The sequence below is a fragment of the Labeo rohita genome, chromosome 17, assembly GCF_022985175.1.
Source record: "Labeo rohita strain BAU-BD-2019 chromosome 17, IGBB_LRoh.1.0, whole genome shotgun sequence".
Taxonomy (NCBI): Eukaryota; Metazoa; Chordata; class Actinopteri; order Cypriniformes; family Cyprinidae; genus Labeo; species Labeo rohita.
This window is the reverse complement of record NC_066885.1, coordinates 13,475,161-13,486,713: the sequence shown is the minus strand read 5'-3', so window position 1 is coordinate 13,486,713 and position 11,553 is coordinate 13,475,161. Positions and strand designations below refer to the sequence as shown.

Sequence of the window (11,553 nt, the reverse complement as noted above, 5' to 3'; positions counted from 1 at the left end):
AACAGTTAAACTATTAAGTGTAAAACGTCCCTAAAAACAATAACGTGCAAATAAATATAAGTAAAAAATCTACATAGCACTGTATTTCACATTATCAGAGGGCAAATCTGCCATTATTTCCTCACCTCAGTCCAGTTTCTTGGGAAGGCAAAAATGCAGAAAGTTCATGGTCCTCTTTAGGAGTAACGTTAACGTTAATTCATGTGATTTATGAATTATTCCAAAACTTCTAAAGCCATATGTGTAAGAAACTGACTGAAATTTAAGTTTTAGTCAACCTAAAATCTTCAGAAATCTGACACGCCGTCTATTTTAAAACTGGCGCGTAAAAACGGACGCTGCATCTGTGAATTTTCATTAGGCCTTCAGTTTCGCCTGCTAAATGTACGTTAAATGAGTAGGAAGTCTAAATACAAGGTCTCGCGAATACACTACTACATTATTCATGTTATGATGGCCGCAAAAAACATGTTAAGTCCATCAACAACAAGACCGTAGAGTATTTACGACCGCCACTATCTATGGCGGTCACGACGTCACTTTGGCCGTTGGCGCGGTGATACCCGAATGTCTATGCGGCATTGCGTCATCAAAGATATGGAGAAGGACCGCAAAGTGGGCCATTTGAGACATAACTGATGTTTTGATGTTTCCTCGCTCCTCCAGCCCCATCCGGGATTCAGTCGCCCGACGTCATGAAGGACATATCGGTTCTTTAAATGCACTGTGAGGAGGTGAAAAACTACATGTCTCTCTGTTGGTTGGTTGCCATTTGAAAGTAAAGATTTTGTACTAAAAAGTGTAAACAGCATACAGCCTAAATTACTAATATTTATTTAGTAGACTTTCATCATCCATCATTTTAAAAGCACTTAACATACAGTCTTTGTTAGGGTCATTTAATAATCTCACATCAATATTACTTAAACATATGAGTGATAAAATATTGTAAGCTATTGACTTGACAGGCTTAGAAAAACGTATTTTATTAATATTAGAATCCATGTAACTATGTTATTATTGATTTACAGTAGCTTGTTCCATAAAATAATATTTTATTTAACTTTATTTATTTAGCTTACTATCACCAGTTCAATTATTGAGTGTTACAGAAGCAGATATATTTGTTAAAAAATCAACGTTTATTGCAATTCAGTCAGAAGAAATCAAAGTTGTATTAAGTTGGAATAAATCTATTCTTGCCGTATCTCTGTGCTGTCACAATAACATTAAAACATTAAAATTACATTACAGTGACGTCAGGTTTCATTCACCCAGTTCAATGTCCGAGATGGCTTTTGTGCTCGTTTCCACAGCCCTTTATTTTACATGTCCATGTCTGACTGCCGGGCCTTCTCACATTCTCCTCAGAGCTAAACTTCAAAACACTGACACTTTTTTTATTTTTTGTCAGTTTGTTGTTGAATGTATATTCAGTTTTGACCGCCACCTTATCTGTTTCTGTATCCTTTCATTTTATTGAAATGAACCTTGGCTTCCAGGGCCTTATAACAAAAACATTAAATAAACTGTCCATTAATTTCTCAGTGGTCACTGTGACCAAATACTCTCACAGTATCAAAGTGCAATAATGAACGTGTCCAGCACCAAATAACCCAGGAAAAAATAATAAAAATAAAGTCAGTGATATCACTATGTAATTGACTGTAATTGAAAATATTTTCTTAAATTTGAATTCTGGCCAAAGGTGATACCAGCCACCCAGCACTGGCCTAACAAATCTAATTTAGATTTCAGTTTGAGTTTAATCTGTGTTGCTTTTTTCTATTACAATAATATATGTCTGTTCATTCCCTTTTCCTCAGGGCTACGTCCACAAAAATGCAGGGTCCCTTAGCACTTGGGCCAGGCGTTGGTTAAACGGCTCATAGAAGCTCTGCAGGATCTCCTTGGTTATGGGCAGCATTGGGCCAAGACTTCGATTGGCTGGTCGTCTGGTGTTGGAGGCGGGGCTCTTTGTGATGTCTGCTTCCTTCTGCAGAGTAAGAGGTCCTGTAGAGTCCACGAAACCCGGTCAGTGATATAACAGATTCTTGCATTTATCAGCACATGATGACAAATTTATGAAGGCTTCAGATGTTAATTTAACAGACACAAAATACTGTAACAAGTATGTGGAAGCATGAAAACTAGCTCACCCAACTGAAGGAATTCAAAGACTCTTCGCATAGTGATTTTCCGGTTGGCAGCATGATCCTCAAGTCGTAGAATGAGTATCTGCTCCCTACTGAAAACACTCAGCCAGTCCAGCAGGTATATGACATATAGTCCAACCTGAAGCCTCACCTACAAAAACAGAGAAACAGTGCCACACTCTTTGTCATTCTGGACAGACATGAGTAAACAGAGCAGTTGTGCTGGTCTGCGACAAGCAACCTCGTTCAAAAGAGATTCAGAAATAGAAAATGCACAGTACCCATAGACCTAACACTGCATAGTATCAGTATTATCAGTATCTTATTGGCTAAGCTATTCCTGATATAATTATGACAAATGCTTACCTTTAAACCTTTTTATTACTAGATATTGGGAGTGTTGATATATTAAATCAAATCAATTAACCACAATTTATTTTTTAATTCCAGACGAGACTCTCATTCAGTTGTTCATGTTTTTCAGTTAAAACAAAGGGGAAAAAATAAATATGATTCTATTTCTACAATTTGCATTTTTGAGATTTTATCATTTTAATTGTGTTGTATTTTATATATAAATAAATTATTTAAAAATCATCTTTTGGCACCCAAGTGCCCCAGATACCCTGGTTGAGAAGCCCTGCATTAAAAATATCTTTTTATCTATCTTTATCTAAATATCTATCTTTTTTATCTGCATTAATTTCATGTGTTCACCAACAGAGGGACCCAAAGGCTCAGAATAACATTTAGCAGTGTAAAAAATCCCTAATTTTTTTTTTTTTTTTTTTTTTTTTTTTTGTTTGTTTTTTTTTTTGTTTTTTCCCACTTTTATAACTGAATTTTATGCACTGCTGTATCATATGTTGATTACTTACTATATCATTTTTAAAAGTAGCTTTTGATGTAAACATCTGGTATAATATACTGTATGTAATGTATAATACAAAAAAACCCCTTCAGAAGTTTAGTACAAATTATAAGTAATTACGTAAATAATTTTGACTAATTTTATTATTTTTGAAATGTAGATTTTTACAACCATCCAAAAATGTTAAATGTTCACCACATTGTTCTCTCAAAACTTTTTACCAATAAATATTTACATTTATTGATTATATGTAGATGTTTGGCTCCATTTGGAAGAGTATAGAGGAAGAGGAAGAGTATAAAATTTGAGACCTGTGGCTTACTATGGTTCACAAAAGGGTACATTTTCCTGAAAACTGAATAAATACGCTTTCTATTGATGTATGGTTTGTTAGGACAGGACAATATTTGGCTGAGATACAACTGTTTAAAAATCTGGAATCTGAGGGTACAAAAATCAAAATACTGAGAAAACTGCCTTTAAAGTTGTCCAAATGAAGTTGTTAGCAATGCATATTAATAAGTTTTGATATATTTGAGGTAGAAAATGTACAAAATATGTTCATGGAACAGTATCTTTACTTAATATCCTAATGATTTTTGGCATTAAAAAAAATTGATCATTTTGACCCATGCAATGTATTTTTGGCTATTTGCTACAAATATACCCGTGCTACTTAAGATTGGTTTTGTGGTCCAGGGTCACAAATATGCTTGATTTAACTATATTACAATAACAATTCTGCATTCTGTTTGGTACCTCAGTTCAAATTCAGTTCATTAATTCAAAATATAATAAACATCCCCAGTTCAATTCTGGATGATGCACAACCCACTGTTTGTATTATATTACATCCAGTTTACCATACCGAGCAGCAGTGATTCAGCAATCCAGACTTTTGTTGGTTCATCAAGCAGCTTTAAACAGCTTCAAAGCCATAAATCAAACATTTATGACTTTAATCCCCAGATCAGTGCAGAAAAACAATGTATACTTCACAACAGTTTAGATTTCTCTAAAATAGCTTTCATTTCAGCTTCCAACAGCTTTCTCCAGAGGTGAAGATCATCTACTGGCTGCACAGCTTTGGGGAACAGCCAGAACAGCTCATACCCTAGTGGGTATATCTTATCTATGCGGCTGCACCTGGTGGCTGAACCAATTACATCATATCAGACTGAACAAAATCTGACTCATACCAGCCGCCTTTGGTGCCCATCCCTAATGAGAATTACCCACTGAAATGCTTTGGTAAGACATATCCATCTATCGCTCAGAACATCTGATAACATTTTAATGAATCGTTTATGCAACTTGACAGCTCTTGGTCCCCTTTCTTTTTCAGTGCATCATTGCTACAACACCTAACATCTTTTTTAAATCACACAGGGTTGGAACAACATGAGGTTGCATAAATGATGACAGAATTTTTCATTTTTGGGTTTAAGATAGCGATAGCAGATTAAATATTCACATTTGAAATAATCATGGCTCATACTGCACTCACAGGCATCAGGTTGTTGAGAGTGGTGTTGTAAATGCAGGAACGGATGGACCTCTCAGCCAAGCAGCCCTCAAACAGGTGCAACGACTCTGATACTCGCTCGTGAAAATCCTCCACAGATTTATTAGCCATGCCAAAGTACAGATAGTCTGAGTAAAGCCTGCTCTCTCACATGCAAATACAGACACACACATAGTGCACAAACACAATAAGAGGTAAGATAACAATCTAAAAAGCATCTCTCATATGGTAATGTTATACTGGTTATGATATCCAGACAATAGTGGTAAATCGTCATTATATCTTATTGGAAAAGTAGAGTAGTACCTCTCTACTGGGTCTCTGAGCATCACAATGAATCTGGCATCTGGTTGGACGGCATGAATGAAGTCTTGCACCAGAAAAGGAGGCTCCACTTCCGTTCCGTTGTCGTAGAAATAAACCCAAGCGTTATTGTCCCACATTGTGGATGCGCTCGCCTCACCTGTCAATCATAAAATGTGTGTATGATTATTATTAAAAGTTTATTTCAGTTAAAAGCAGGCTTAATCGGATGAATGACATTAGTGGTAATTTATCACTGGGTTGTTTTGCTTTCGATTTAGTTGATTTAATTTATCAGGCCTCAGTAGACAAAGACTGAAATTTGTAATATTTATTGTTATAACAAGAGGACAGATCTTGACCATAGCATCTGGCACCTCTAATTAGAAAGTCTGGAAAATGTGTATTTAATTTGAGCTCTTTCTTCATCATCATCATCATGAAAAAACAATACCGTCAAGAAGAGTTTCCCGAACTGGGGTTTGAGAAGGAACTTCAGGGCAGTTTTGGATTTATGAAAATCTAATAATTAATTATCATTCATAAAAATGTAAAATAAAAGTAAAATAATTTTAAAATAAAAACAAATCAAAATACAAAACTTTTTTATTTATTTTTTATTTTTTTGAAAAAAAATCTTTTTAATTTTCTTAACTGATATCAGAGAACTGTGAACATATGAATGTGTTAAACTATTAAATATTAACTTAACTTGAATGTATAAAATCTCAGAGGGTATTTCAAATACATATTTTAGGTAAACACTTAAGTAATTACACCTAAAATATTGAAACTCAAAAAAAAAAAAAAAAATTTACCAATTATGATGTCGACTTTTTTGTGGCTTTTGGAGGAGTTGCTTGTCAAGTGGTCTTGAATCTGATTGGCTGCTTGGTCAAAAAGGTCCAGGTAGTCATTCAGTGGATAGGGGTTATGAAAACCATTGCTTAACCTGATGATACCTTGAATTAAACCAGGGAAAACAAAGTACAGTTATTTCAGTTATAAAATAGCTTGCAACCACAACTGCATGGCTGCTGTTCTGTAACTATAAAATTTATGTAATAACCTAAATGGGATAAAACTCAGTGATCTGTCTAACATTAAGCAGATGTTCTGCACAAGAAAAAGGGAGTGATGAATATTTTGCCTACTTTCAAAACATCTTTTATGCAAAACTCACCAAATCTCTTTCGTGTCCACCAGTGTGGTTCCTTCATAGTGGTGAAATGGACCTCTGGATGTAGCCGTAACCGGTCGTAGAGATCCGTGGTGCCACACTTGGGTTGGCCGATGATGTAAAAGAAGGGCAAGCAGCGTAGGCGGTACTGTCTACCTGCGTGCTGATGCAGGTGAGCTGGAAACGCTCTGCGCAGGTGGTCATATATTGCTTGGAAGCGCTTTGAATAAAGAGCATACAGGTTTTTCCCATATGGATCAGCTGTGACATTCCCAAAGAATTCTTCATACCAGCAGGGGTTCTTGAGATGCGGAAGGAATTTGCGAGGAATTGCAGAGAATATCTGTGGGTGAGAAAGACCGGAAGAGCGTAGCTTGAAGTATATATGTACTTAATTTATGTACAACGTTTTGGTTCAGTAAGAATTATTTATTCAGTTATTTACTTACTTACACCACCAGTCAAAAATTTTTAAAGAAGATTTTTTTTTCTGCTCACCAAGCCTGCATTTATTTGATCCAAAATATTGCAAAAGCAGTAATATTGTGAAATATTTTTACTATTTCAAATAACTGCTTTCTAATTTAATATATTTTAAAATGTAATTTATTCCTGTGATCAAAGCTAAATTTTCAGCATCATTTCAATCTTTAGTGTCACATGATCTTTCAGAAATCATTCTAATATGCTGATTTGCTGTACAAGAAACATTTATTATTGTTATTATCAAAATTTTACTGTTTTGGATAAAAAAAAAATGCAGGCTTGGTGACCAGGAAAGACTTGAAAAATGACTGGTTGTGTACTTACATAATTATTAGAAATTAATATTTTATTCAGCAAGGATGCATCAAATTTATCAATAAAGGTTCATTTATCAACAAAGGTTCATTTCACAAAAGATTCATAACACTTGTTTTTGACTACCTGTTGAATTGTAATTGTAATTTCTGAATTATAATTTATATTATAAATCCCTGTCATTCCAGTTCAAGTCATGAATTGAAAGGGACCAGATTCTTCAAATATGAATTTTGCACAACTCTGGTAAGTAGAATTACTGACATATCATTTGACTCTAAAAACTCGATGTAAATTAAGTTAGCAATCCAATTTTTATTAAAATTATATGGATTAACACCAGTATTTAAGTTCATATATTTTGCATATTTAGCAATATAATTTAAATGCACATACGTTTGGCTCTTTCCCTCGCACTTGTTCCAGGTCAGGTACTCTTCTATGACTGAAATCCACTTTGGCCACAATGCTCCTCACCACCTCCCTCACAACTGTATAGTCTGCAGTGAAGGACAGATTTAGGGACAGCTGTGCCGGATGAGACTCCACAGTAAGGTGATACGGTGACGGCGTTAAAAAGAGTCCTTTCTGGTCCTTCGTCATGATATAAGACGCCATGATGAGAACGGTGACCGTAAGTCCGAAAAGGAAGCTTAAGATTTTGATTTTCCGTACAGACCCGAGTGTCCACGGGCCCCATGCTTGATGTTGTGCTTTGTTGTTCTCTATAACAGTCAATACATTCGTCCACCTGTTGCTGGGGTGCAAAAACGCAGGCTTCTTTTTGGAGTGCTCCAGTTTTTCATCCAGGCCGTAGAGAAACCCATGCCTGTGGTCCATTTTTGTGTGTTAGTTAGTGTTTTCTTCACATGTGAAGTGAATCCCATTGATGTGAGTTATAGCACGCGGTCTTCGTCATACTGCTCACACGAAGTGGACCGTAACCCAAAAGAGCCGTGTTTTGCCAATAAAATTAACATCTTTCATGCAGCAGATGCTGTGTGGCTTCAGGTCATTGTTTATGATGAGATGTTTGTGGGCAGGAAGACAGACAGAGGAATGAGCGGGCTGGCCGCCCGGGGCTTCCCACACGCGTGGCGAGGGGCAAGACGTGTGGGAGACGATTAGAGCGCTCCTTCAATTTAGCTGCCACAAATGACACAGCGGCAGTGGGGTTGACAGCGCACCAGCACAAACACAGCGCAGGTTTGGTTGTCAAGGTCACAACCGCCCCAACAGCAGCTCAGATATCAGAAAAGCCTATTCCTGCAAGACAAAAAAAAGAGCAATATACCGTAAATACGCAAAGACGGTTCATTGATTTGAGTCTAGGAGGCAGCGGATGATGGTAGGACTCTGTTTCTGTCTCTCACACATGCCAATAGCTCTGTGATGGGGTTTGGATAAGCATCAGAGAAAGGATGGCAGGAAGATCACACAGGCCACAGACTGTGTGGCATATGGTGTGTGTGGGTATGTATGTGTTTGTGCCTTGTGTGTGTTTTGGAGAATTTAGGGCGTAATCCTTTCAGACATGATAGCCTTAGGACATGCCTAATTAAGAACACAGTAGACCAGCTGCAAGCTAATATTTGACAAGATCCACTCCTTCTCTCTCTCTCTCTCTCACTGTCATAATCTCTCTTTGTCTATCTTACTGTTTTTTGTCATTCTTGGAAATTCTATAGATGATTAAAGAAAGAGACTAATATTAAAACAGAAATCAAAGAAAAAAGAGCAGTGCTATAAACAACTGATGTGGAGATGGAAATGTGGTCAAGTTTTGAGGGGGACTAATTAAAGGGAACCCTGGGTATTAAGACTCATATGGCTTGAGATAAGATAAATGATGTCTCTTACTGAAAACTGTAGTAGAAAACCCATAAAAGATTTATCTTATTTAAAAATTTCACATCATTTTTTACCTATTTTTGACTATTATTATTTCAATGAGGTAAAATGGTTGCACTCAGTGAGCTACTGGCACTACCTGTTGCTATTTTTACCACAACACAACTTGGAAAATAAAATACTGATACGATGCCACATTGTGCGGCTTTGGCAGTAATTTTCTGTTGAAGTGCAACAAGAGAAGTGATGCAAGTCTTCACTGCTTTCCTAGTGATAAAATGAGGGGAAAAGAATGAGAAGATGCCTGTGAACAAATACAATTTCCTAAAGACCCATGTCTTTGTTCTGGGAAAATCTATGGTACAGCATTTAGTTTAAGCCTTTTTATTTTCCAAGTTGTGTTGTGGTAAAAATAGCAACAGGTAGTATCAGTAGCTCAACGAGTGCAACCATTTCATACCACTGAAATAATGACGCTGAATAGTCCGAAATACGTATAAAACAGCATAAGTGGATTTTTTTAAATAACGTAAATCTTTCATTGGGTTTCTACTACATATTTCAGTAAGAGACATCATTTATGTTCTATTAAGCCATACAAGTTTAATACTGGGGGTTTCCTTAAGGACCTGAACACATGAAATGGAAGTCAAAAACAGGTATAAACAAGTATACACACTGTACAAAAGTTTGGGGTTGGTAAAATTTTTAAATATTGTTGAAAGAAGTCTCTTACGCTGATTTATTTGATTAAAAATACTGTAAAAACTGTAATACTGTGAAATATTATTACAGTTATCTTTTTTTTTTTTTTTAGTAGATTTTAAAATGTAATTTATTTCTGTGATGGAAAAGCAAAATTTTCGCCAGCCATGACTCCAGACTTGAGTGTCACATGATTTAGTAAGTTTAGTTTAGCAAAAGCAGTAATATTGTGAAATATTTTTACTATTTAAAATAACTGCTTTCTATTTGAATATATTATAAAATGTAATTTATTCCTGTGATCAAAGCTAAATTTTTAGCATCATAACTCCAGTCTTCAGTCACATGATCCTTCCGAAATCATTCTAAAATGCTGATTTGCTGTTCAAGAAGCATTTATTATTATTAATATTATTATCAATATTAATAATAGTTGAGTACCTTTTTTCAGGATCCTTTGATTAATAGATTTTTTGTGGGGGGGGATATTTATTAATATTAAATAATATTTTTATTTAGCAAGCATGCTTTAAATTGATCAAAGGTGATGATAAAGACTATAATGTTACAAAAGATTTCTATTTCAGCTGTTTTAAAAATAATAGAAATAATAATAAATGTTATTTGAGCAGCAAATCAGAATATTAGAATGATTTCTGAAGGATCATGTGACTGGAATAATGATGCTAAAAATTCACCATTGAAATCACAGGAATAAATTACATTTTAAAATATATTAAAATAGAAAGCAGTTATTTTAAATAGTAAACATATTTCACAATTTTACAGTTTTTGCTGTACTTTGAATCAAATAAATGCAGGCTTGGTGAGCAGAAGAGACTTCTTTTAAAAACATTAAAAATCTTATTGTTCAAAAACTTTTGACTGGTAGTGTATATAGTTGTTTATCACTTCATTAGGTTTACATATCACAAATATATTGGTATAAAAATAAAAATCTATATAATGCCATATTCACGTTACTTTATATTATTATAGTAATAATGATAGTTTTCTGTATTAGTAAACGAATGGCTTCATTCTTGATAAATATCCGAAAGTGAATGTTCAGGGCCGGTATGTATTAATTATATATTTTCCTTTTAATTGTGTGTTTATATTAAACTCAAGGACGCTTCCTACTCATCTCTTCCTACGACTGGCATGAGTCAGGTTGGGGAAAAAAAAAAAAACATAAAAATTAACAACAAAGCATTTCTCCTCAATGTAGACCTAACGACATGTTATTGCCGAGTGTGCAGGGTTGGAAATTCTAGAGCAGGGCTTTTGAAAACCTAAAAAATCAATTTGTTTGTCTTGTTTTGCTTTCTTCCATTTATTCTGGCAAATTAAAGGGCCTGTTGGATCCTCTGGTGTAGGGGTTTGCCTTCATCATTTCATCAGACAGTTCAGGGCTGTTATTTACCGCCTAATTGTGGTTAAATTTACCTTGGGGAGATCATTAACAGAAATGTGACTCTAGCGAAGCCCACACAGACCACAGTAATCCATGCTGAACTAATAAATAGATGTGGGGCTCATAAATTATAGATAATTTCCTATTTGTGCAGGGAAATAAATGGTTTGTATAAGGCTCAGAGAGAGAGAGAGAGTGAGAAATAGAGAAATAGGGTGAGATTAATGAAAGAAAAAGAGAGGGAAGGTAGTCAAAGGAGGACATGTGCGTTCCCATGGAGATGAAGGCAGGTGTCATTGATCCGTGTTGCTATGGAAAATAGACTCTGCGAGTGTTTGTATTTGTACAATGACCTTAAACGACATTCCACTGACAGATTGTGCGTCCGAGTCACGTTTATTGGCAATAAGTGAGGTCTCGCTATCTGTCTCGAAAATAAGAGTTTGAGGTAAACCGTAGCAATGAGGACCTCCGACGCTGTCAGCGTGGGTGTCTATTTTAAGCACGAGCGTTAAATTTCTGATGACTTTAGCACGGAGTTGGGCTGACGCGTGCTGTCACTTTAAATACATTTCAGAATAACAAACCCGGCTCTAAGTGTGGGGAGGTGAGGCATCTGTAAGTGTGTTTTCATTACAGATTTGACTGAAGTAGAGGAGGAGTCCGGGACAGCGAGAGGATGCGTTAGTGTTGAAATGAGCACTCACTGCGGGAATGCCACAGCAGTCCACAGCTCAATGATTC

The 11,553-nt window shown here is 35.7% G+C and overlaps 1 protein-coding gene across 1 annotated transcript in view; it reads right to left on the bottom strand.

Moving 5' to 3' along the window:
• Positions 1-824: 824 nt before the first annotated feature.
• The window catches only part of chst15 (carbohydrate (N-acetylgalactosamine 4-sulfate 6-O) sulfotransferase 15), a 29,932-nt gene continuing 19,203 nt past the window's right edge, over positions 825-11,553 (bottom strand). Inside the window, exons 2-8 of the mRNA XM_051134216.1 lie at positions 7,233-8,102; positions 6,039-6,378; positions 5,674-5,817; positions 4,859-5,015; positions 4,535-4,691; positions 2,160-2,307; positions 825-2,013 (exon numbers count right to left, since the gene is read on the bottom strand). Coding sequence (XP_050990173.1) covers positions 1,829-2,013; positions 2,160-2,307; positions 4,535-4,691; positions 4,859-5,015; positions 5,674-5,817; positions 6,039-6,378; positions 7,233-7,676 — 1,575 coding nt within the window. The 5' untranslated portion in view covers positions 7,677-8,102 and the 3' untranslated portion in view covers positions 825-1,828. The remainder of the gene's footprint in view (positions 2,014-2,159; positions 2,308-4,534; positions 4,692-4,858; positions 5,016-5,673; positions 5,818-6,038; positions 6,379-7,232; positions 8,103-11,553) is intronic.